General features: G+C 40.9%; 1 protein-coding gene across 5 annotated transcripts in view; it reads right to left on the bottom strand.

Moving 5' to 3' along the window:
- RUNX2 (RUNX family transcription factor 2) overlaps window positions 1-26,562 on the bottom strand; it is a 234,823-nt gene that overhangs the window by 145,749 nt on the left and 62,512 nt on the right. For 3 of the 5 annotated variants that reach the window (XM_074333024.1, XM_074333025.1, XM_074333026.1), the window contains exons 4-5: window positions 20,661-20,834; window positions 657-818 (exon numbers count right to left, since the gene is read on the bottom strand). In XM_074333024.1, the coding sequence (XP_074189125.1) occupies window positions 657-818; window positions 20,661-20,834 (336 nt within the window). The remainder of the gene's footprint in view (window positions 1-656; window positions 819-20,660; window positions 20,835-26,562) is intronic. The other 2 variants (XM_074333027.1, XM_074333028.1) reach the window with 1 other exon arrangement.

Genomic DNA, 26,562 nt, shown 5'->3' with positions numbered 1-26,562 from the left:
GGTGGATGTGTGGCCATGGAGGCCACCACACAGAGCGAGAGCAGTGTGCTCTACAATTCATAGAAAGGTGGCCTTGGTCTCAAGGTGGCCGCTCAGAAGCCACACGTTGCCTTTTAAGACTCTTCCAGGCCTCACTGCACTTCAAATAACTAGTTTCTGATAAGGATCTGAAGTTTGCAGGCGCTCTCTGTTGAAACTGAAACTGGTTATCATGGACTCCTGGGCTTTCAAAGCTTTTACAAAGGGAGGGCTATGCAGTGACTCTGTAATCTGGTTTACAGGCAGGTGTTAGGAAAAGAAAGGAACACAAGCAGAGGAAGGCCTGGCATAAGACCCTCAGGAGAAGGCCCTGGTTATGAGACAGTGCCCACCAATGGGGATACAATTCAGCAAGACTAAAAGTGGGTGGCATTCAATAGCATATTAAGAAAATTATGCCACCTCCGGTGGATTTTCAGTCTCTTGACTTAAAATATTAAGAGTATTTGATAACCCCATAATTCAGAAGACCCGATCTGCCAGTTGTCAAACCCTTGCCCACATGCTTCTTCTAATAGAGAGTTACTGTGAGCACAGATAAGACAGACTTGGCCCATCCTGCAACCCCGACCCCACCCCTGCACAGGAGTGGGTTTTAGTTAAAGTGTGGTCTTTACCTGAAATGCGCCTGGGCACGTCGGTGATGGCAGGAAGCCCAGTGCCCCGCGTGGAAGACAGCGGGGTGGTAGAGTGAATGGATGGGGACGTCATCTGGCTCAGGTAGGAAGGGTAAGACTGGTCATAGGACCACGGTGGGGAAGACTGTGCCTGCCTGGGGTCTGGGAAAAAGAAGAAAAATCTTTAGTATACCAGCTGCTGTGGCCATAGAACATGCAACCCATACTTAGAAAGGATAAAGCGGTGGGGGGCAAAGGAGAATATACAAGGTCTTAATTTATTTTCTACAACCCCACCCTCTCGGGGCCTGTATAGCACAATGCTTTCTAGACTCCAAGTCTCCGTGATAGTAACAAAATGGATCATGCATAGGACTGTTGGTCTCTCTCTCACATAAATATTTCTATTTGGAAAGTCTAATAGTCACTTAGAAAACAATCTGCTTCGGTTATGTTTAAAAAGCTGAATTCCATTTTATTTATTTTCTAATGTTACTCCAATGAACATGCATTACAGTTTGTTTTTTTTAAGTTAGAAAAATTTTTGAACAGTTTACATGGTGTAAGAACAGGTGGAATGGTGCCTTTTACTGTAGTATATCCAATTCTACTATCTTTCAGACGTGCTTTTTGGTTTTTCAAGTGCATGATTCCATGATTTTTGCAAGGTTCATTTTTCTTCCCAGGCAGGTCAACAGGATGGCATTTTCTAGCATGGTGGTTAGAAGGATGAGGATAAAGATGAGAACAGAAGAGGTAGCACGTAAGAATAGAATAGAGGGGAGCTGGTTATATTATTCTCCTGGTAAAGTTACTCCAGAAAATAACCTTTAAGAAAAGACAAAACTTAATTTTGAAGTCAACTACCATGAAGAATTGAAAGGTTTCATCACCATCCAGACAGTAATGACCCAAAATAGGACAACAGGGAAATATCTTTAATCCTATTGGAATCTGTTTAAAAGATGCCACGTGTTTGGAATGTGACCTGGTGTCATCCACAGTCACTGTAATAATAAAAATAATGGACAGTCAGTCAGCTTGTTAGGGTTAACGCTGAGCATCGACAGTATCTTCTAATGCATCCCTAGGACTTTCTTGGAGGCACCAACTCAAATCAAGGCCAGCAGATTTATCAAAAGAGCCTCAGTCTATGTAAGAAAAAAACAAAATGTGCCATATACTCCCGGGGCCAAAAAAAGGGTGTATTTCAAACGGTTTTGTTCTTACTTGATGGCTAATCAATCATAAGCAAATTTCTCTTCACTTTTGTTTTCGCTAATTTTAAAAATCGTTAATTTTTAAAATTCTAATACCCCAGGCCATTCATAAGACTGGTTCGTGCATTAGAATGGTTATGAACTTTGGAATGTTCAGCATTAGCTTCACGTTCTGAGACTTCTACTTGCTGACTGTGTGTTTCAGGCTAATTAGTCAGTGACTCTGAGCCTCGGTTTCCTCATGTGTAAAAGTGGGTGGGGGGTAATAATATCTAACTCACAGGGATAAGAGAATTACATGAGAAAACTATGAAGAAAGGACTAGCATAGGAGGCAGTCAGTAGATATTAATTCTTCGCTAAAAAAAACCCAACAAACAAACAAACAAACAAAAAACCTCTTGGTGACACAGGGTTACTTCCATGGTTAAAACACATCTGAATTGGAATTAATACATTTGTTTAAGAGTATTCCATCACCTATCAGCCTCTGAATATGAAAAACTTAATTTTCAAAACTATTACTATATTTGAACAGTCAATTCAGGTTTATCTCTAAAAATAACAACGAGAATAATAAGACATGGGTTTTTCTGAGGTGATTCCTCCTTTAAAGCCTCTCGTTCCTATACGGTCAAAGCCATTTAGTTTCGGCTATTCTTGTTTATTTGTTCAATTCAGACACAATTTATTTAAAGACTGTCTAAATAGGACATACTTTTCTTGAGTCAGAATAATTAAATACATCTGGATATTTATCTGATGTTTACTGTATCAACAAGTATATAGAAAAATTTCATCCAATTCAATTTGAAGGAGCATTTACCTGAGTTTGCAACTTGAATCAAAGTATAGCACTGTAAATGGTTCCCATAAACCTTCCCTTTTCCTTCAGAGATATAAAGGATACTTGATCATTAAAGTAATGAACTTTTGTACTTTAAAATGTTCAAGGCTGAGATGGTATAGATTGGCAACATTTCAAACCTGAATGAGTGGTCCTTGTTACATATCTGATACTGACTTCCTTGCTTTACCCGTTAATGTAGTTCACTATTGAAATAGTAAATGATCTTCAGATGGGAAAAAAAGGGGGGGGGGCATTCCTTACAGCACCAGAAGCAACCTCACAAAGGAAAAGGCCTTCTTTCAAGCAACATTTTCAACAGACCAAAAGAACAAGCACCACAGAGCTGAGAGGGGGACATAGGACTCAGATTTGGGTTTGAGGTCTCATCTAACTTGACCAGATGACTTCCTGAGCAAGTAGTTTAACCTGTACGTCCATCCCTCCACTGTAACATGTTGCTACCCATAGTATAGAGGGATCCCTGCCCCAAAATGGGAAAAAAAAATTACCAAGAAATATAAGTAAAGAATGACTAAAATTATTAAACATATTACAAAGGAATCGGGGGAACTTCACTTGGATATAAGAGACAGCCTTGAAATTCTCCTTGTGCAGAGAGACAGCCGAGGGCAGGGGAAACAAGTGGGCTGGTTTTCTAATGAGAGAATCTGAGCTGGAGTCCTGCTCTGCTGTATGACCTCAGCTGTGGTAGCTAGCTGTCTGAACCTTAGTTTCCTCGTCTGGAAAGTGAGGCAGCGTAGCACGGTAAAGTGAACACAGCAAACTGGTCATGTGTACTTGGCTGGGCTTAAATCACAGCTCCCCACTGTGCCAACCAAGATACTTCAACGTCTGGGGCCTCAATGGCTCATCTGTAAAATGGGAATAAAGATACTTATCAGGGATTACATGAACTAGGCCTTACTGATCAGTTGTCTGGCACTCTTGGCAATATTAAGTATATAATAAACAGAAGTGAGTATTACTATCTGTGAAATGAATATAATGAATAAACTACTAGCATTTTTGTTTATGCGGTTAGATGAGATAATATAAGCAAAAGCATTTGGATAACTGTAAATTATTATATTAAAACTTATTATCTTTAGGAGCTCATATCATCAAGGCCCTACTGTGAGTTTTAATTCCCTAATCTGCAAAATGGCTGTGGTAACACTATCTCAGAGAGTTGTGTAAGGATTAAATAATATATCGTGAGTGCAAGTCATCATTATTACTCGTAAAATTAAAACTCTTGATCAAATATATGGTGATGGAAGGAGAACTGACTCTGGATGGTGAACACACAATGGGATTTATAGATGATGTACTACAGAATTGTACACCTGAAATCTATGTAACTTTACTAACAATTGTCACCCCAATAAATTAAAAAATAAATAAATAAATAAATAATAAAAACACATAAAAAAAAAGAAAATTAAAACTCTGACTCTAAACTATTCAAGGTGGCTGGGTTGTCCAGTGTTATTCTTGAAATTTCCAAAATCACAGTCAGCACAGTTCAATATGCCTGGCATGTAGTAGGTGCTCAATAAACAACCACGGAATGAACTTTCCAGGGTGACTTGAGTGAATAATGGAATTTTACAATGAAGTAGTAGTCATTCTCTAACTTCCCCTTAGGCTGTAAAAGAAGTTCTACCAGTGAAGTTTTAGCTTTTACATAAACTTTCTGACTGCCAGAATATATCTTACAACAGTCTATTAAAGGATAGTTTTGCTTTTAGGGGAGGTCCTTCCTGAAGGTATCCAAGATTAGCAAAAATAACTTTTCCCTACCCCTAAACAAATGAGAAGATCTGTCTTTGTGTTTTTTGTTTTTTTTTTTGTCTCTAAGAGGACAGGCTGAGTCCAGCCAATCTCTTTCAAGGTCACCATCCTAAGATTCTATGATAATGACCTAATTAAGGAGAGAGTTACTAAAGAAAACTATAACACAAGAATGGCCACATGGGGTTCACTAGATCTAGTATAAGTAATTTTAAAAGGGACAGCAACCTTTTTAAAAATTTTTTTCTTATTTTTTAATCACAGTTGACACACAATATTATAGTAGTTTCAGGTGTATAACATAGTGGTTAGACATTTATATAACTTACGAAGTGATCACCCCAATAAGGCTAGTACCCATCTGACACCATATAAAGTCATTACAATATTATTGACTATATTCCCTATGTGGGACAACAATCTTGAAAAACAGGTAATGGTCTCCGAATAACCCAGGCCTTCCCTAAAACCCTGTGCAGGAGCCATCATCAATCCCAGCTCCACCATTTCTGGCCTGTGTGACCTTGGACAAATTGCGTAACCTATGTGAGCTTCAAGTTTCCTAATCTGGGTAAATAGGAAGACCTCCCCATTAAATCTGTTATGAAGATTAAATGAGATAATGTAGTAAAGAATTCAGTACACAAAAAGAACCCAGTAAATGTTCACCACTGTTAAAACCTCTACCTTTACTGAACCTGCATTCTCAGTTTATGTTCCTAGCCGGTAAACTCTTACTTTAACGGAGGACAATTTTTAGAAAGCTTCCTGTCATTTTGAAGTCCAGTGATTTGGAGAATATATCTGTGTGGGTCATGTCAATACCCTTTACGATTATTTAACCTTAATCATGTTTCTTCTTAGTCTTGGTTTCTCCCAGACCAAGAAATCCTAATCTGTGTTAGTGTATTTTCTAATACTGTACACTTGAACTTTTTTCAAAATTTTTGTGGAGAAAAAGTAGCTATAAAATGTCTTTACTTCCTAAATGCCCAATCACCAAGAGAATACAACCCTACCATAAATATACGATTATAGCATATTTGCTTTGTTGAGGACAATTATTAACGCTTACAGTAGAGAAAAGTCACCTTGATCTGATCTCATACACGGTTTCTGAACTCAACTTCCTGAAGAAACCCGAGACTTCTGAGATTCACTCTTAACTTGGATGAGTCAGAGCAGGTGACAGATGTTTTTTAGGCATCACCAATCAATCCTTAGGTTACTAACAGGGAAGGGTACAGGGCCCAGCTCTGAGACAAACCCACTAATTAACCATTAACAAATAAGAAACTGACCTGATCTCAACCTCAGGTCCCTTAGAGCCAGTATAATCCATTCCTTCAACTCTACTCTATCCAGAGCTATATGGAACTATTTGACCTTTCGAGTCTGCAGAAAAGGGGAGTACCATGTCCTACCACGTTAACATATTTATGTTAAACATCCTTGATTTTTGTGTCTTGGAAGATAGAGGTGCCAAGCACAGTCTCAATAGTACATCCTGGCTGGCCTACAATGACCTGTAAGCACCCACACGTGTTCAGAGGACAACCAAACTCTATTTCACGGAAACTTTCAAAAGAGATGAGAACTGCGATTGAACTTTAAATATTTTTACGGTGTTTTAAAAACTATCATTCATTATTTTTATACGGCAACCTTTAGAAACAGTATCAACATTTTTTCTGTTACTACATTATCGAAGTTCAAAATATTATCATATGTTTTTATATAGATATGACAATCAAAAAACAAAAGCTTTGGTGTCAGGTTTTTGTTTTTTTTTTTTTAAATGTGCCCATACTCTTTAGTGCTTGGTAAGCCTGCAATCCTAATTATCACAGGACCCTTTAAATAGGTCTCCACCCCTAGTTCTCCCCAAACTTGTCTCCTAGGACAGAAAAAGGGGGTTTTCAAGAGAAGTTGTAATTTGACCTGTAACCAATTTGAGAGAGAAAATCAGGTCTTTCCTATATTATGGGCCGGATGTGACTAATCAAAATAACTCAATGGGAAAGAAAAGAAAGAAGCAGAAGACCTAGGGCAGAGCAGAGCTCCTAGACACACTGGCGGTGGAGCCAATGAGAAAAGAGTCCAGAACTACGACTAGGCACAGAAGGTCGGGCAGTGTACTGGACACCTCAGATCTGCAACAGCGCACTTCCAGAACAAATCGAAGTTTGCTTTGTGCAAGTAGACCAAACCTAGCTACTAAGAGTTCAGGTTAAAGAAAACGGAACCATTCCTTTGACAGAAGGAACCCCTTCAGCACTCGTTCCAACTGAGGCAGACACAGCTACTACCAAAATTCCTACCAAAAACCTTGTATTTCAAAAGGACACCAGAACTCCAGAGCCTGCACGCACTTCGCAGTTTCTCTTCTTCACTAAGTCGAGGGCAAGGCTCATACTAAGCTGTTCCTTTCTCATCTACAAAGTACTATGCAAGCGGTCATTACTCTACATTAACAGGGCTTTTGGCAGGGGGAGGAGCGGGGGGAGAAGTTTGTACATGTTGTTCTGGTGAATCAGCAAATTATCAATTTTTACTGTGACAAACAGCTTCTGTATGCCCACATGGCAGGGGGACGGCCTAAGACACATAAGAAACAAAAGATAGTCCTTGCCTTGAAAAAGTTCACACACCAGTTGGGAAACTAAGACAATCAGATATAAAACAATTCAAAAATGTTCAAAGCATGTCCTTGTGGCTTTTTTTTTTTTAAAGCTGTAAGGATAGAAATGAACCATGGAGCACCAGTGTCAGAGTGGACTTTATAAGTTCTCCTCCTAGGGTTCAGGCTCCTTCAGCTCAGGCGCCTGGGGGATCGGCTGCATCTGCTTTCCACGCTATAAACCTCCAAAACATAAAAGTACAAGGGCAACATACCTAGGGGACGCTCAGAAATGCTAATTGGGGGAGGAGTGGTTCACACGTCTCAAGTTGTCTTTGCATCAAGCAAAATGGAGACAACTGTTTGTTTACTCCTGTGCATAGGAGGACAGCCAGCTCTCTTCTTTGAGTTGGACCATAGCTTCTCAAGTTAATAACTGGTATGGGGAAAAGGAAGGCGTGGCCACGCATTTCCTACAATGATAGGAGAAGAGTCATGGGCTCTAAGAGCAGCCATGCTTCCACCAAACGACTGAAATGCTAAATTGCATGTCTGCATAATTGAACTCTAAACACTTGGGGTCAGAAGAAGAGGGGAAGGAGGAGGGCAGATGGTTAGAAAAAAATCACCCAAGGAAAATGAACTGACTCTGGGAAGACACGTAGAAAAATCTTTTCTTAATTAAGTTTGAAGAGGGGTAGGCAGAGTGGTCAGAGAGCTTTATGAAAGCCCAGGGAAAGGTATGCAAGAAAACTCAGTGTTGCTCTTAGCAGGCCTCCTTCTGTAAACACTTTGGTTAAACATGTGTGGGTGTGAAGAAGGGCCTGCTTTCCTAAGAATCACTCACAACAAGGCACACCGTGGACATGGTGTTGAACTTCGTGAAGAGATGGGAGGAAACAAGTCAACAGGGGCAAAGCCTGAACCAGCACATGAAAGGCTTCTTCCTGTTTGTGCTGCCAGCAGGCTTCTGTGTAACGTGACGCGACAACAGCATGATTTCTGCCAAAGAGCAGTGCGTCTACAGTGAGTACCTGCTGGATTGGGGGAGTAGGGTACATTTAGAGACACCCACATTCCCCTCCCCCTGTCTTCCACCTATTTTTTTCCCCTAAGCCGTACTCAAATCAGGCGGTACGGTCCTCAGATATTCCCTGAGAAAACTGGGGTATTTAAAATGAACTGTATACAGAGTCTACTAGTTTAAGATGAAGCCTCTCCATTGCTACCAGAGTCAAGCAAAGTCAACAATCTTAACAGAGAGAGGCTGGTTTACAATGGCCTAGCCTAAACTACTTCTGTCATATTACAGTCATTCATAAGACAAATATAGTCACGTTCAGACGTACGTTAACTCCCATTTCAAAACAATTTACACTAAATACTAAATGTTAAATTCTATGTCTTCTCTCATAACCCTTTTGGCGAGACTGGATTTTTGAATGAGCTTTCCCACTCGCTTCTGGTTTTCTTGACTAATAGGAAACACAGTCTGAAAACAAACAAGTTCCTCCAAGTGCAGGAAGAGCCATGGCCTGCAGGCTTTGGCACTGACTACGCAGTTGTACACAAAGCATTTACCTTCTCTGAGTCTCACTGTTTCCACCTATAAGGTGAGAACGGATGAGTTTATCTCTAAGATGATTTCCAGCTATGAAATGCTATGATTCTAACTACTCGGAAAAGTGGGCTCCCTCCCCTCAGTCCTTTCAGGAGACAGTCGTTACAGCAGAAATTACTAAAGCCACGCTGAGTTGACTGGGGGTGGCTCTGAAATGTAGCTGACAGGTGCTGACACTCATGGCACCTCCCAGCACAGAGGGTCTGGGCTCATGTCAGCAGAGAAGACACCAAGAACAGGACTTTGATTCCCCTCTTGTATTCCCACCAGGGGCTTTCTCAAACTAACCAGGGTGGCTACTGGAATCTTTTCGCAGAAGACCAACCCACTGATTCACAGAGCTTTAGACTGAAAGCTGAGAAACAAAGAGCAGCAAACTGTTTGGATAAAACTGGGTGCTATGTAGGGTACACCAGGCATGACAACAGGTTATATTACAATACAAACAACAGGAGAAGAGGAAATTAGTAACTCTTAGGAGACAAGAGCAGGGAAGAAAATGAGAAATAATACATATAGCTTAAGACGTCTGATACCATAGTAAGATGTTAAAAGAAAAACCAGATGTATTAGAACAAGGTAATGAGAAGCTCCTTTTATGTATCATCAACATTTGCCTGCATGGAACACACAACTGTCTTACACGAAATGAGAGGATTTTCTTGTTTAAACGAAAAACCTAATAGGAGAAACAAAAGGCTGTACCATGTCACACTTAACCTGCCCTCAGCCTTGGCAAACCCTGGACCTCAAGAGTAAAGCCAGCAGAGGGAGGGGAATAAGTTACAAACAGGCAGCACCAGAATTTGAGAAATAACTGGGACGTGGAGCTGGCCAGCAAAAGTGACCCTTAGTTCAAATCCCAGTATTGAAGAAGATGTAGTAAACTCAGGTTCAAATCCGTTAGGTATCAACATCCAGGATGCTACAGAAGGTCCCAGGTATGGTGATCCCTGCTGTCGGATGGATGACGGTCTCCATGGTTCTAAGAATTGTCTCCCAGTCATTCATCCATTCAAAACATAATGACTGAGCACCTCCTCTGGAACTGTGCTGTGCACCAGGGCTATGAATGGCATCCCTGATCCTTGGGGACAAACCTAATCCTTGCCCTCACAGAGTTTTCAGTTTGGTAAGGGAGACTGACATGTATTGTCTAATATATATTATACAACAGTGGTAAGTGCTAAAAAGGAGGTATCTCTGTCACCATAAAAAAAGTACAGTGTGGGGGCAGGGGGGCCTCCAACCACGCCTGGTGGTCAGGGAAGGTTTCTCTAATGATGTGATGATTAAGCCACACACTGAATGACAAGCAGAAGTCTAGTAGATAAGTAGGTGGGGTTAAAAGAACTTTAGACGAAGCGAACAGCACGTATCAAGTTCCGGGGACTGAGGCAGTATGGTTTTCTGGGGGGAGTTGAGAAAGCCAGCGTGGTTGGATTACAGACAAAAGGTTCAAAATCATGTGAGACGAGGCTGGAGGGCAGGCAGGGAGGAGCCGGGCAGTGCAGAACCTGCTGGGCCATGCTGGAGCTTTGGTCTCTATCCCAAGTGCAACGGAAGGTCAGTGAGGTGTTTGTAAGTATGATGTGTCATCATCAGATATGCATGTCTAAAATCTCCCTCTGACAGCATCATAATAGAAACAGGGCAGAAGTCCAGCCGAGGACATGGCATACAGGGAAAGGCGTGTAGGGAAAACAGTAGCTGAAATGGACACAAAGGTGGAGTCCAGAAGCTGCTCTCAGGAAACCAGGGAGTAGCCTGGGGCACTTAGCTGCCCCCACATGTCACCTGTCCCTGGGGATAAGGCTCCTGAGACGCCCCCAGCTGGATCAGGATTGGCTCTGCATGAGCAAGGTGAGCCTGGAGTAATGGGCCTTGGGCAGCAGCTGCGAATTAGGCAGGTTCCACCTGGTACATTCTGGTTCAAGGGCAAAGCCCCGGGTAACAGTATGGTTAATGAGCTCCCCAGGGGTGAAGCTAACATACAACAAAGTTTGAGAACAATGGGCATACGTTTGATTGATGACAGTTATAATGGAAAATTAGCTAACATGATTTTGATTTAATCTTCCCTTATCAAGAATGATCTTCAGATAGAAGGAGTAGAACAAACATGCGTAAGAGGAAATTAAGGCCCAAAAGAGGTAGGGAGATAAGAGAGAGCAACTTGCTGCTTTAAACGAATTCAACTTTCTTCCAAGATGAATTATACCCCACAATATTGCAAGATTTTGTGGCAACTCGTAGGCAAAGGGCTTCCAGTTGGCAGAACAGGATCAACGAAAGCTAAGGTTAGTAGTGAGGCAGGGGGAGTTACAGGGAGACATATTTTGATCCTGCAACTCCCCCCCTCACTACTAACCTTAGCTTTGCTCTCTTGGAATCATTCTTCCACATGACAATTACTAAATTATTGGAAAATAATGCCTTTAAAGTTTACTACATGATCTATATTAGTTTTACGTTCTTTTACCCCATTTACCTTGTTCTGAAAATGGCACAGCTATTGGTAAAACCTAAATTTCAACTACAGATGCTCCTCCACTTACGATGGGGTTATGTCCTATTAAACCCATCTTAAGTTGAAAATGTCGTTAAGTTGAAAATGCATTTAGCACACCTAACTTATTGAACATTACAGTAAAGCTCACCTAGCCGGTTTCTACTGAATGGGTATTGATTTCACACCATCAGAAAGTTGAAAAATCATTAAAACATCATTAAATCGGGGGCCATCTTCAGTATGTTGGAGCCATTGTTGTTACTGACTTGCTTGGAGTCCACTAAAACTCTTTAAATCACTGTCAATAGCCTGTAGACAATGAACTTTTCACCTTGATCTTCCCAGTGACTCAGAAAGTGGAACAGGTTCACTAAAACTCGTTTCCTAGGATTACTAGAGCAATGGATTAGAGGAAAGTTCATCCGTCTATTGTGTATCTTGACCTCAGCAAGGTATATGTCTCATCTCTAACATGACTTACAGCTAGTTAAAAGGCCAACCAGAAAGTGGTCGTGGCTATGGATCCAGGTCAGCTTTGAGAGAGGTACATAGTGACACGTTCAAGGACATTATAGTCCTAGTTATGTTCGGCATCTTCATCAAAGTCTTAAATACTTAGAAGCAACCATTCTAAACGTCAAGATGAGACAAAGTTGTAAGGAACAGTCAACACACTAGATGAAGAATCAGAACCATAAAATAACCCTACAAGATGGAAAGAGGGGGTGGAAGTGTCGTAATGAAACTGAGTAAGAACAAAAGTACAGCTGCATTTAGTCAACTACGAGACAGGATGGGGGAAGCCTGCCCTAGAGCAGAGTTTTTCATGGACTGCAAGCCATAGTGTGATCGGATGACAAAATGTTATCTTTTAACAGAGATCTATTGAGCGAGTACTAACAGACTACCACCCTGGTCAGACATAGCTAGAGGAGTGTGTTTTCTTGAGGCCCTGTCAAATTGAAACATTGGAGAAGACAGAGCAAGATGTGGAACCTCCATCTGTTACAGGAGAAATGGTTGAAGGAACAGCGAAGGGCTCCTATCTACTCTCAACTTTTCTGTAGGACACTCCTACTTCCCACCTTAACTGAACCTTGGATTTCCCCAGATCTTTCCTCCTAAACTTTTCACTTGGCTACTGCTCATTCTCAAAGGACACAAGATGAGCCAACTCCTCTTCAGAAGTTCTTCCACCTTTACCGTAACATACCAACCTCCAGAACATTCCCCCATGTTGGTAACTGGCTCAACATCTTCCCTGTTTCCCTGCCTTGTACCAAGTCCTAGGAGAAACTGTGATTCTCACCGATAACCCACCACACTAGAGCCCACTCCTATTCACAACGAGCATCCACGGTAGTAGATAAGCATATAATTGTGCCGACTGGCTCTTCCAATTATCTGTGTTCTTAACTGGGTCCTCAGTGGTGCTCAACCAAAGTCATTTTCCTTTCCCACCATGCACCTTGGTGAAATCTCCCATTTCTTATTCTTCTTAACCCTTCCCCCTCCATCGTCACCAGCTCCCCACCAAAAACCACCTTATCAGATTTCACCTTCCTGAGACACTGATTTCTAGTTTCAGCTCTGAGAGTCTGAAATCTCCGGATACCTAAGTTTTCTTACTCACTAAATAGGGTTCACGAGACTGAGTCTTCTGTGAAATCTGTCTTGTAAAGATTGTTACAACCGTTTTTAAACAGTTAAAAAGCAAGTCCTTATCAAAATAAACAGTCCTACAAAGAATTTGATGGTCTTAACTGGGAGTAGTGCCATACGATTTTATTCCTGGAATACTTCTGTGTATATTAAAATGAAAATAAACGGAATGAAAATGCTTTTTAAACTGATAATATCTGTAATGTATTGTTGCTTTTAATACTGCATAGTACAATATACACCAACACCCTGTTTGAAGCCCTGGGTGCCCCTCCATGATTAAACATCAAAATACACCACCAGACCATCCATTACACCAACTGCATGCCTGATGTATCCCTGCGTTAGCCTTGTAGGTTAACTATTTTATTCAAAGTCAGACTCCTATTCTGATCATTTTGCCCACAGTCTATTACAAAAGGTGAAAAGGGGCAAGAAAGGTCCCTGGGCAACTAATAAAGGGGAAAGCTATTCATACACGTATGTGTACGTGTGTGTATATATATATATATATATATATATATATATATATATATATATACACACACACATATATGTACATGTATTCAAAGCTGTAACTAAATATAAAACTAAAAAGAAAAAGATGATGCTTTGGAAAAGAATGAGAGAAAGAAGCTAAGGCTTTCTCTGGGCAGAGAAAGCCTCTGTTCCTTAAGACAGCCTAGGAACAGAACTATCATGGGGAAGGATAAAAGGGAGATATTATGTATGAAATGGGTTTTCCTTATCACAATTAGATTTTAACTATGCATCTTCTGTTTCAGATAGGAGTAAATTATAAAGACAATGATCACATTTTTGGAATTCAAGAAATTAATTTTTCTTTTAATATTACCCCTCTGTTTTTCTGAAAGCATAATAAAGCCAGAGCATCTTCAGTGAATCAGGAAATTTCAACCGACAGAAGTCCAGAGACCTACAAGAAGCTTATCTGTGGAATCTGAGAACGGCTTAAGCAATCTGACATATGGACCGCCAGCCCTTCACAGGGTCTTACTGAACTTTAGTCTTCAAGCCAGCACATGCTGGACGTGAACTTCTCATAAGGTGGCTGCCAGAGCTGCACAGATATAAAACGGTGTTTACATACAGGACTTGTGCCGTTTTTTCATGAGGACTGTAACCGGCAACCATCTCTAAAGACATTTCTTGCTCACACGTGCACATGGTAGCAGCAAATTTACTTGGCTATCCTGACCAAAGGAAGAAGACAGGACAAGACTTTCCAGTGACTTCAGAAATTAAAACATAGCATCACCAAAGTAAAAGCCCAGTACTTCTAACAACCTGTCTTTGAGTGTGGTGATTTCAGTTCATTAAGACCCAAGATGGCTCTCAGTGAGTAGGACACAGTGGTCGTAAAGCATGACACCTCACTTAACTCCCACTGCCCACATCCTACAATTCTCATACTGACAGCATCTACAATCATTCTTCCTGCTCATTAACAGTCACCCAGCCTCTCATGGGTTCATTCGCCCTCACACTCACGGCCACCACCCACCCCTGCCTCCAGGCCCACTGAACCTCCCAACTGATTTCACCTTAAAGAATCATGCGGTCACTTGGCACTTCAATAAAACAGTAATTCGAAACACATACTACTCAGTTATGCATTCCTATTTCTGAAAGGATTACGCTAGTAAATGTTTCAGTGCAAGCATAGTGGACTCAGGCCTAGGACGATCAAACATATGTACAGCCCAGGCCCAACTGGCCTGTTTGGCTGAGATCCTCTTAATGTTTAAAGGAGGAGCACTGTTTGCCGAGGGGATACAGAATCAGACTGAAGTTAGGTGGAAACAACTTCAATTCAGTCAAGGTAACTGCTGATAAGAAGATTAATATTATTCTACATATGGCTGGCAAGTTGTTTGTCAAGATATTCCTAAAAGCGTTACCTTGAATATATATACTCATATAACTGTAATTTAATCATTAAAAACAATTATAGTGCATTTTAAAGCACAATTCAGATACTTTTCATGCATCCCTTTCATGAAAATAGCATCTTTAAAGATCCTAAATTATAGCCAATGGAGAGAAGAAAAAGAAATTAGTCCCATAGGACACATGTTGCTTAGACTGTCAGCAACATGCCTGGCTTGGTGGGGATGAGGGTGACTGTTCCCAAGGACCTGGAACTCACGGTCAACTGTAACAGCTGCAGAGGCCTTCGGCAAGTCATTGCTCAAAGAATCCATTTGTTCCCACCCGTAAAATATGTACTTTTCAGAACAGTTTTAAGGTTTTACTAAGAACTTTATGTAAAACTAGTTTGTACATTGTAAAGAGCTGCATACGTGAAAGTTGTTAGGTACTGAAATAGGGGGAAGCTGAGCCCCAGCAGAAGTACGCGTCAGCTTCCCAAGGGTGTAGGGTGGTTAAGAGCACAAGAGCCTGGAGCTACGTGGCTCTGGCTTTAATTCCTGTATTTACCACTTATTAGTTGTAAGTGGAACATTGGGCAATTTTTTTAGCTTTTTTGACCGTCGGTTTTTGTAATAATGCTATTGTGAGGAATGGATGAGTAAATCTCATTCAGAACAATGTTCTGGCACACAATACACATTCAACAAATGGTAGCTAATCGTAATTCAATCAAATAGGTACTAAAAAAAAATATTAGGGCTAGAATAATAATGGGTCACACTTCCTGAAGAAGTCAATGACCCATTCGTCCATTCATTCATCACTAATCCAAAAGTCCCAAGCAGCAGGTACTATATAAGACAATGGAGACACAAAGGTAAATAAAACACAACCTAGACTTTGAAAGTTCAGCGTCTACTGGAGGAAACAGATGTGTAAACAAATAATTGTCATCAGTGGAACAGTGGTATGGGAGCCTTGGAGGTTCGAAGAGGTCTGACAGGTGTCAGCATTTGATTTGAGTTTTGAAGGAAGAAGAGAAATGCTACCATCCTCAACTCTCGCCTCGGCTACTGCAACAGCTTCCTGAATGATGACCCTGCTTCTACCATTGCCCCCTTATGATCCATTCTTCACACAGCAACCAAAAGGTTTTTTTCAACACATGTAATATCATTCTCTTGCTTCGCTTCCTTCAATAGCACCCCGCTGCCATCAGAACAAAACCCAAGCTCTTTAGCAAGGCCCTGAAGACTCTATAATGTAGCCCCTGCCTGCCTTTCTGTATCATTCCCCTTGTTCACTACATTCCACCTACACGAACCCTCCGGTCCCCTAAACCACATTCCCTGCTTCCTGACAGCCGTGGCTGTCCATTGCCTGAAATGCTGTTCCTCAAAACTTCAAAGCCCTTCAAAGAACCCTTTCCCAGCTTTCCAATCAAAATTAGCTTCTTGCCTCCCTAAATTGCTATTGCATTACCCTCTATTTCATTTTCTCAAAGCATTTACTATTATCTAAAATAGTCTTGTACATATGCTTATTTACCCATTTACTGACTGTATCGCTCACTAAAACGTTAGCTCCTTATGAGCAGAAACTATAACTATCTGGTTCACTTACGTCACTGCCTGACAGTGAGAATTCAAATATTTTTTGAATACGTGAATAACAGAATAGCAGAATGCCCAACTCAAAAGTTAGATGAACGTCCGGACCCACCACACCCAGGTGCCTGAGTCAGCTTTTATTAAGTGCCGCTCACCCATCCAGAGGCCACTGAGCTTAAAACAGTCATTATGGTGATCATATCTCCTAACACACTATCTCTACTCTACTCTACTGCTATCACCATGTTCTGAATCAAAAGGAGACACTTGTGACAGAGTAGGTGTTTTCCTAGCACCCGGAGATAGGCACCAGATGTCTGAAAAATTAAAAACAAAACAAAAAAGGTACAGAGAAAGCAACTTCCTGAGGAAGCCTTGAGGAGGCCCTGGGCCCTCAAGCAGACTGTCAATCATTAACAACTGCAATAGAGTGACACCATCAGACCAGCACTGCAAAGAAGCCAGGCCACTGCATGGCTAGCATCTCTAGCCCTGGGAATTGTGAGAGACATTGGAGAATGCGAATATGAAATGCTAAATGCTTATGACTGCCTCAATTTATGACTTTTTCAATTTTAGTTCGCTTTTCTGGAGTTTGACTTGCCTTTTAGGTTGGCAAAGTGGGAGAACTATTAGTGACTATACAACCATGATCATTATCCATAGTTTTCGGGTAAGAGCTTGAAGTATCAAGAGAGCCAACGCAGTGAGAGGTAACTGGGCCCTTTCTGTTACAAACATCTTTATCCAAAGGAAAACAGGAAATAAAATTCAGATGTGGCACATTGCAAAGAAGTTAAGAAATCCATTATAGTAGGTAAGGCTCATAAGCACAATTTAAATGTAATTGTGCAATTATGTAGATTCTAAACTGCAATGATACCAAATGGTTTAAGGATGTGAGTGCTACATTGAAATGTGATTTCTGCCATTATTGTTCATGACCAGGGAACAATGACACCCTAGAATAGAAAATTAGGAAGAACAGTTAAAGCTAAGAAGGCATGATATTCCAGCCCTTCTTGCACCAATTTCTTCTCACCTGAACTTTCACTCATTCAACTTTTAATGAGATGCTACCACAGTGATGGGCACGGAAAAAAAAAAATCCCTGTCATAAATCCCTCAAAGAACTTACAACCCAGCAGGGCAGAATAAAGCAAACACACGGAAGCCATAAATAAGGCAATCTCAACTAAAGCTTAGAAGATGGACAGGCAGCCTTCTAGATGAAGGTTCCAGGACTCTTTCCTGAAGGAGGTAATAGTGACCTTGAAGATGGGTGGATCTTGTCAGCAGAGAGACCCCAATAGATAGAATAGCCTAAGTAATGGGGTACAGAGAGCAGAACGTGTACTCAAGGAACAACAACATTACAGTCTAGGGTACAGAAAGATAAATATCTCTTCCATTAGACTTTCATTCAAGGACAAACCTTTTCTTTTCTGCCCCACAGTATCTAAGACCCAGTTGTCTACATGTGGTAGGCTCTAAAACATACTCATTCAGTAAATAAGAAAATTAACCCCGAGAGAAAAAAAAAATGGAATCTGTTCAATTTACTTTGAAGTTGCTGCGGTTACGGGTGTTCGTGGGTTGTCCTAATAATTTGGGTCACGGCAGAACTCTGCAAGTCCTTTGGTTCCGGGCAGATACCTGCATGATCTCACTAACCATACGGTAGCATTACAAAGTGCACATGGCCAAGAGTGGGCACAGTCGGCATGTAATGTGTGTGTGAATCTTCACATTAGGGGAGCGTGAGAGAGTCATTGGGCTCAATCCCTTGTGGGTGTCAAACAAAATGAAAAGACTGATCTATAAATCAATTCTGCTAGTGCTGTGATCCCCAAACGCAGAGCTGATGCTCTTGTGATGTAATTCCAGAAGGCTATCAGTACCTAGAAATAAACTTGGTTTATATTTTCATCTCTAGAAATATAGCCAGAGAATATTTAAACATTGTTTTTAAAAGATCGTGATGGAACTGCAGCATGGTATTGTACAAGAAAAAACACACCACCTGAGGAGTCAAGAGAATTAATTCTGCTCTGCCCCCAACTTTCTGGAAAACTGCAGATAAGCCATGCTCCTGATCTGCTCAGATCCTCCTCCCCTGGCAGTGACTTCCTCAGGGCCCCACTCTCTGCACTCACATCTAGGGGTGGGGTGCTGCTAAAAAATAGCTCTTCTTCACAGCTTTTACCTACTTTGTGGTTAATGATATCTAAGGTCACTTTAGATTCTAAAATGTCCCCTGGTCTGCTTTACAATGCCATCTTTAGGTTTCAGGACAATGCCTTGAGAAAAGCATCTTCTGAAGTGAATCTAGCAACACAGGTTCCAAAGCTCATTTTAAAAGCATGATTACCAAACCATAATTAGCAAACAATTAAGGATTAGCATATATAAATCAAACATTTTGAGAACCCAGGAGTTGCCAAATCATACAATATATTATTTTTCATATATATATATATATATATATATATATATATATATATATATATATATATCAGAGGTGCCAAAAAATGTATACATATGACTTGTATTCATCTTTTGTTATCGGTTTATATTGAGTATTACAATTTTAATAGTTTTTTCCTTTCTTAAAATATGTATACATTTTTTGGGCACCCTCTGTGTGTGTGTGTGTGTGTGTGTGTAGAACTAACCATCGTAAGTCCCTTACAGATCATGTATAAACACTTTTATATATGTATACCTATGTTTCCACACACACACACACACACACACAGTTAAAGGATTACTATAAAGACAAAAGGACAGCTGTTAGGAACCGTAATCAATAATCCAAAGTGTACTACTTTAAATGCAGTAGCACCTACAGCTACAAGCTTCAAACTCATGTCAGTGTGAATTTCATCCCTGCAGTTTCATCAAGGACACATGTCTGCTGAACATATTAACCTTTTGACTCCTACATATCAACATTTAGAGATTTATATAGGCTAACAACATGGCTATTCTTCACAGAGCACTAAGGTTCTTCCCTGATGCAGATATCTGGTTCTCTTCAGTGTTCAGATATTTTGTTTTTATAATTCTATATTATTTTTAACATAGAGACTCAGGCACACTCATATGTTCAGACTAAGATTCTTATAGCCACAGAAACCTACTCTTAGAAAATAACCAAGAAGACATATACCTAATATGGGCAGGAGAGAAAGAGAGGGACGTCCTCTAGTTTATAAATAATTATATTTATAAACCATTAAGGACACTCAAAACCTAACCACTATATAGACAAAAACGTAACTATTACAAAAGATCCATTTTGGAGGTTTGTTGTACATTTTGTTTTGAGTTACGTTCTCTCTATTCTAGCCCAACTCTACCCACAATAGCAACTAGGTGACATGTAGAGTTCCTTTCAGCTCTTAATACCTGTGATCTGCAAATTAACGATCTATGATAATTAACACACGCTCTTGTCACCATGACCTAAAAGCAAAACTCAGACTAGTCCTAAAAGATCTGTTTTTGTGACAAATGGGGCAGAAAAAAACAGGAGAGTTGGAAGTCTGGGTGCCCCAAATGTGAATGATTAGTCTGTAATGCAACGCTGAGGTTAATTTTTTTAAGAATGAAGGTAAAGTAAGCAGCTTAATAAAATATATAAAGAGAAACGCTGCTTGAGAAACCGGAGCGAAATGTGAATCAGAAGTAAGTTCTGTCTGTCCAATGAGCCTCTCATTGACCTTGCCTTAGAACCACCAATCAAGGCTTCCTGAGAACCCTGGGCAATTTTCAACAAAACTTAACGAAATAGTTATACATATAAGAAATGTAAGCCCCCAGCGGAGATGGTAATTCCTAATTTCCTAATAGTGAGGGTGTGATGTTATCCCCTGCACCCCTGCACCACCTAGACACAATACAGAAACTTGTAACAAACATTCTCCCAGACAGTAGTTATTACAATTCCACCGGTGTGCAGACTGACATTGCTAGAAACTTCCCCGAATTTCATCCCAAAGTTATTGAATACTAGAATTTGGCTTTTTGCTTGTTTGTTTTGTTTTTTTTGTTTTGTTTTTTCTATATATAAAAAAAGGTCGAAATCTTCGAGTCTTGATTCTTTAATGAGAAGCCATTTCACAGCTCCAGGAGTTCTGAAGTGAACACATCTCATCTAGCAGCCCCTCACCCCCAGCCTGCCAGAGTCTGTGCAAGTGAAACCTATGAGTCTGTCTTACCTGTAATCTGACTCTGTCCTTGTGGATTAAAAGGACTTGGTGCAGAGTTCAGGGAGGGCCGTGGGTTCTGAGGCGGGACACCTACTCTCATACTGGGATGAGGAATGCGCCCTAAATCACTGAGGCGATCAGAGAACAAACTAGGTTTAGAGTCATCAAGCTTCTGTCTGTGCCCTGGAAACAGCAAATCATAAAATAAAAGCATATTAATTAGCTGAACAATTGACCATGCTAAATAGATATGTGAACATACATACTGGGGGTTTAAGCCAAGGAATCATCAATACTGATATTTATAATGAAGTGTCTCTATAAGGTCTTTCATTTCAAATTGCTTTATAAGCATCCTCTAGGGGCAAGCATTCCTAGGCTGCTCTATAAGTGGAGAGCTGAGGGGCCCCGTGGGTGACTCAGAGTCACACATCAGGAGTAGGGATGCTGAACCTCAAGAGGAACTCTCTGGGCACCTCCTCTAACCCTCGCAGTGAGGATGGGACAAGTGAATGTGTACTGGGGAGTGTTCTCTTCTTTCATGAAAGAGGAAACCTCCCCTGCAAGTTCAGAGAGTCTGTGCATGTTGACATATACTATCCCAAAGCTGGGGCAGAGAAAGAGACAAAACACATTTGTCAAAGGGAAATTTCCATGGTGATCATAGTGACTTTTTCTTTCTTAGGGTACAATTAATACCTTACTGAGGCTATTTTCTGAAAAATTAAAACTCAATCTTACAACCCCTTTAAGAGGAAAACAATAGAAATATAGGCAAGGAACCTCAGATTCTCAAGAGGAATCTGGATATTCTGTGATATGCTAAAGCCTGAAAACATATGATAAACTATGTTAGATTACAGAGAATGCTTTTTTATTTTAAATCTAGTACTGTGGTTTTGCTAAAGAAATTGAAAACTATCCTTTGGGTTACCATGTGAATGTGAGAATGCATTATTAGAAAAAGAGGGGGGGAAAAAAACCTTGTCTTTCTTCTAGTTTATTCAAGTCTAAAATCCAAGGAAATTCTCGATATTAAAGAAACATACAAACTAAAATATAACAAAGGTGCTAAGACTGTTTTTCTAAAAAAATCACCAAATCATTCTTAGTAAAGGCTATATTTACTCTCTTGGTGTGAGTGTAATAGAGAAATTTCTGAATCTTGGTGCCACATTAATTAAGTGGAAATCTGGAGAGTGGCGCTGGGATGTACAACAATGCCTGATACAGCAAAAGAAATATCCTGTGGATTCCTTCTTCCATATTCTGTACCACTGAGGCCCGAGTATGTTGCCCCAACATTTTAGGAAAACGTGAAGTAACTAAAGCTGAGTCAAAGAAAAGCCATTACGATGACTGGAGTAAGAATTTGCCCTTTGATTAAGAAAAAAACCTTGAAGGAGAATTATTAAGAATGTTCAAGAATGGGAAGGTATACTCTCTGGGTAGCAGGAACACCTCAGCGTCCACTTAGCATAGGACCAGAGGAACGTATCAGGATAGGGTTAAGTTGAACATTAGAATTTCCCAACTATAAGCTGTCTTCATAAGACAAATTCCTTATTTTATTTGCCCCAAAATGTATTTTCCTGTCTCCTTTTTCATTGCCTACCCAGCCCAAAGAAAACAGACAGGAAGCCAAGGCTTGGTAATATGAGTGTAGCTGTCTCCACAGCCAAACATGTTCCAACGAGGCCCATTAACTGAAATGCACCCACCACCCTACTTCCTGCCAGTGCAAGTTTGGGGCATCTGCTCTAATACAGGGAACTAAGACCAGGAGAAAAATGATCAGCAAAGGCTAGGGAAACTCGTTGTTTGTTGGTGGTTGTTTCCCCCACCATTTATAACTTTTCATCCAGATTACAAATAGATTTTGAACTCTAAAGAACCTTTAGAGATTCCCCCAAAGAGCTCCTAGACCCCAGCAAGTAAGGTGTTCATAGATGAAGTGCCTAAAGCCTACAGAGGTAAAACAACTAGCCCACGGTCCTCAGATATTGACTAGCTCATCCCAGACTAGGATACAGTTCTTGTTCTCATTGACTAAGCTTTCCACTCATGGTGTGTGACCCACCAGGGCTGGCTTTCGAGCTTTTTCTTCCCTTCCTCTCCCAGCTACTACGAAGGACTGAAAACTCTCCAGACCGACAGAGTGAGACACCTAAGAACTAAGCCCTGTGAAGTGTCAAGGCGGGTTTTCAAAGCAAGTAGAAGCAGCAGCAAGGATTCAATTACAAAGTTAATAGCTCACCCATTACCCTAAACAAACTTCCATCAATACATCTTGCTGTGTCTAACTAGTTTCACGATTAGGGAATTATATAGGACTTGTCACAGTTAAATCTGTGGATTCTGTTCCTCACACACATACAAAAAAAGTATTGGTGTGATGTTGATACAGCTGTAAACATTAACAAGAAAGCTTATGGAATTGTCCCTGGAAGTTATTTTTTTTAATAGGCCATATTTTTGGAATAGCAGATTCCCTGAGGGCTAAGGGGAGGGCTACAAGATCTTGCACGGTTCCTTTATATACTGGGACTTTATGTGGGCCATGGGTCACGAGAAAATTTAATAAGCTTTGCCTCTGCTTTCTACAGCCTTTTCATTAGGTTTTTCATGGAGACCGAATGAGATTTGAGCTCAGGATATGGATGTGTGCGTACACTTTTATTTTCTCTCAGCCCAGTGCTTCAGGGGAGTAACAGGAGGTTATAGGTAAAAATAAAGGACTTGAATAGCACTGATAAGTGTGAAAAATTGAAGAGTAGGTGAAATTTTAAAGCCTTGATGACCTTCTGGAAATTATCTTCAAAGACTAGCTACCGAGTATCTACAGACACCCTAGAGGAATTCAAGGAATATCTATCTGTGGCTGCATACAGACCAAAAACATACACGTTTTTCCCTGTAGATGTCTGCCTCTGCATAGTCACCACCACAACCACAACAAAAATTCTTCCAGTGCAACGAAGAACAAAAGCTGAACAGGTTCTTCATCTTTCAAGCGTGACAAATACCCACTACCACGAAACCACATCAGGGTAACACTTGAATGACTGGCTGAGAGAAGATGTACCTAAATCCTCAGCACCCAAGCAATCCCTTCAGACATTGAGAACACAGAAGACAAAGGGTACAGTGATGTAAATTGAGGACAGGGTACTCCGCCAGGGTACGGGAGAACGAAACCTCATCCAAAGGGGCAAAGAATGGATCTTCCAATCAGGGTAAAGGTGTGAAGTCTGGAGACCTTTTGTGCTGTATTTCAGGCTATGTAAAAGCTCGGTCATAGACCCTCTTCTATAGCTGTATTTTCTCCCTTGAGCAGTGGCTCTTCCACCCTGGCTGGATTAAAAAACCCTCTGGGGAGCTTTGAAAACATATGAATGTCCAGCCCCACATCAGCTCAATTTAATCAGAAGCTGTGGAGTGAGTCCAGTGTACAACTGAGGCAGAAAACCATTGCCCAATATGATCTCAGTGCCATGCACTCAATGCCACCTATTTGTGCCACTGACTCCACCATTTCTGGAGTGACTCCAGCCCTCTGCTCTGAGTTTCAAGTTTGTGTATCTCACTACCTATTTGACTCTCCCTTGGGATGTCTCAAAGGTATCATAAATGCAGTATATTTGAGACAAAATTCTTGATTCTTCTCTCAAAAAGAAAAAGACCCTGTTCCTCCCTGAAAGTCCCCCCATCTCAGTAAATGACATCAGCCACTCAGTCACTTAAGACAAACACTTAGCTATTTTGCTTGATTTCCCCTTATCCCTCACTCCCCACATTCAATCCATTACCAAGTCTTGTCATTTCCATCTTGAAAGTATATCTCAAATCTACTCAGTTCTCTCATTTCCACCGGCACAATCCTAGTGCAGGACCCCATTAGCTCTCTGCACATCTGACATCGTCTCCTCTTAGTTTCCCATCCCAGGACCTTTCTGTTTTCCTGAAATGTTCTCCCCGATTCTTTGTGTAACCCACTTCTTCTCATCCCTTAGACCTCAGGGTGAACACTGCCTCCTACAAGAGGTCTTGTCTGCCTCCTATACCCAGAGTAGGTGGCAACCCTCTCGACCACACCCTCTGTTTATTTCCTTTATGGCTGTTATCACAGTCTGCATTTATCTCGTGTATTTACTTGTCTCCCCTGCAAGACTTTAAGTCCATGAGAATGAGCGCCTTGTCTTGTTTATAGCTATATCCTCACAACTTAGTTCAGTGCCTGTTGTACAGTAGGTGCTCAATATTTATGCAATAAATGAATGAATAAATATTGTTTTCTCTTTTAGATGAATGTCTTGGTTGAGAGAAAATTTTCTGGCCCAGGATATCATATGACAGCACCATCCTTCCCCTAAAAACTCTTCTCTTCTTATTTGGCAGTCTGGTGAATCCAGTGGGCAAAGCCTTTCCTTAGAGATCAACCTTTACTGGTGCTCCCTAAGAAAGTTCCCTGAAGGATATTCAAATGAAAGCTTCCTTTCTTTCTTTCCGAAAAAGTCCCACTTGCTCTCATTACAATTCTTAAGTATTGTTGAAAATCATTTCCAATCGAAGAGGTGAAAATGACAACAGAAATCATTTGGACTCTAAATTTTAGAGCAACATACTTCTTTTATGGATGTGGACTCTGAGTCCCTGAGAGGGGAGGTGACTTACCCAAGTCACATAGTTAGTGGAACAACTAGAACTCAGGTTTTCTGATTGCTGGTCCAGGACTCTTCCTTCCCATTGCCAACAAGCTTATTTTAGATTGTAACAGTGCAGCATCAGTCATTCAGGGGAAATCATGATCAAAAGTGAATTTAAAATGGGGGGGGAGTAGTTTTCAGAACAAATCTTGTTCAAAAAGTTGAGTGTGTTTGGCTGAATACGACTTTTGTTGCAATCAATTCAAGGGCACAAGAAGAAAGCATGATCCAAAGGTCACAGCATTCACACATCCTTAGAGCAAAGAGCCATGAGGAACTGTTAAGTCACTAAGCAATAGTCCATCTAATTGTCTCATTCTTCCCCACCCAGCTCTTTTAGTAAACTGCGCCACAATGAAAGTTAGTAATATTTATTGCCATTAGAACTTCCACTTAAAAAATCACGCATCTGAAACTGGTACTCCAAGACCCTGAAACTGTGTATGTGAGCTACAAAGATAGTCTTGCCTCTGTGGTGTGACCCACTTGGCCCATTTTTATAAAAGTTGACTGAGAACAGCTTGACAACTTTGGAGAGCTATGCAGGCCCCCGGTTAGAACCACACAGTCCATGTATTATATGTATAGCGTGATGCATGTTGCCCCAGGTACAGCATGACTCCTGAAGGGTTTCCAAACACACATACAAAAGGGTGCACCTTTCAAAAACAAGGGCCCTTTCAGAAAGATCTGAAAGGACCCACTACCACTAACCCGCATCCATGTAGCATGTCATGGCTGGTCCACATCTAATGTGGCACAGGAGGGTCATTTTGCTGGTCACTAGGGCATGACGTTTGGCAGCTCATCTTTTTACAGTCGTATTTTCAGACGGTTTTAAACACTTCGTTAACTAGGACCCTACTTGTATCTTGGGTATCATGAAGATACATGATTTTTTTAAATAAAATAAAGTTAACAGGCAGATCTGTAGTAGAGCATCCGTCAGTACCATGTCCATAATCGGGTCAGCCAGTCCAGCGAGTGCGTGCCAGGCGTCTACTACACCATGTGAGGCATTGTAAGGAGGAGGGAGAGAGAAAGTATAAGATAATGTCCTATCCTCAAGCGGTTCCGAGTCTAGAATGGAAGAAAGGGAAGCAATGAAATATAACTGGAAAAGACTGTGTGAGTGCAATCACTAGGGATGCCATGGGTTGGGTGGGACAAAGCCCGAGGTCCATTCACAAGGGAGAAGAGGAGAG

Source organism: Rhinolophus sinicus, linkage group LG05 (assembly GCF_036562045.2).
Source record: "Rhinolophus sinicus isolate RSC01 linkage group LG05, ASM3656204v1, whole genome shotgun sequence".
NCBI lineage: Eukaryota > Metazoa > Chordata > Mammalia > Chiroptera > Rhinolophidae > Rhinolophus > Rhinolophus sinicus.
The sequence above is the reverse complement of the archived record's forward strand: the minus strand, read 5'-3'. Positions and strand labels throughout refer to the sequence as shown.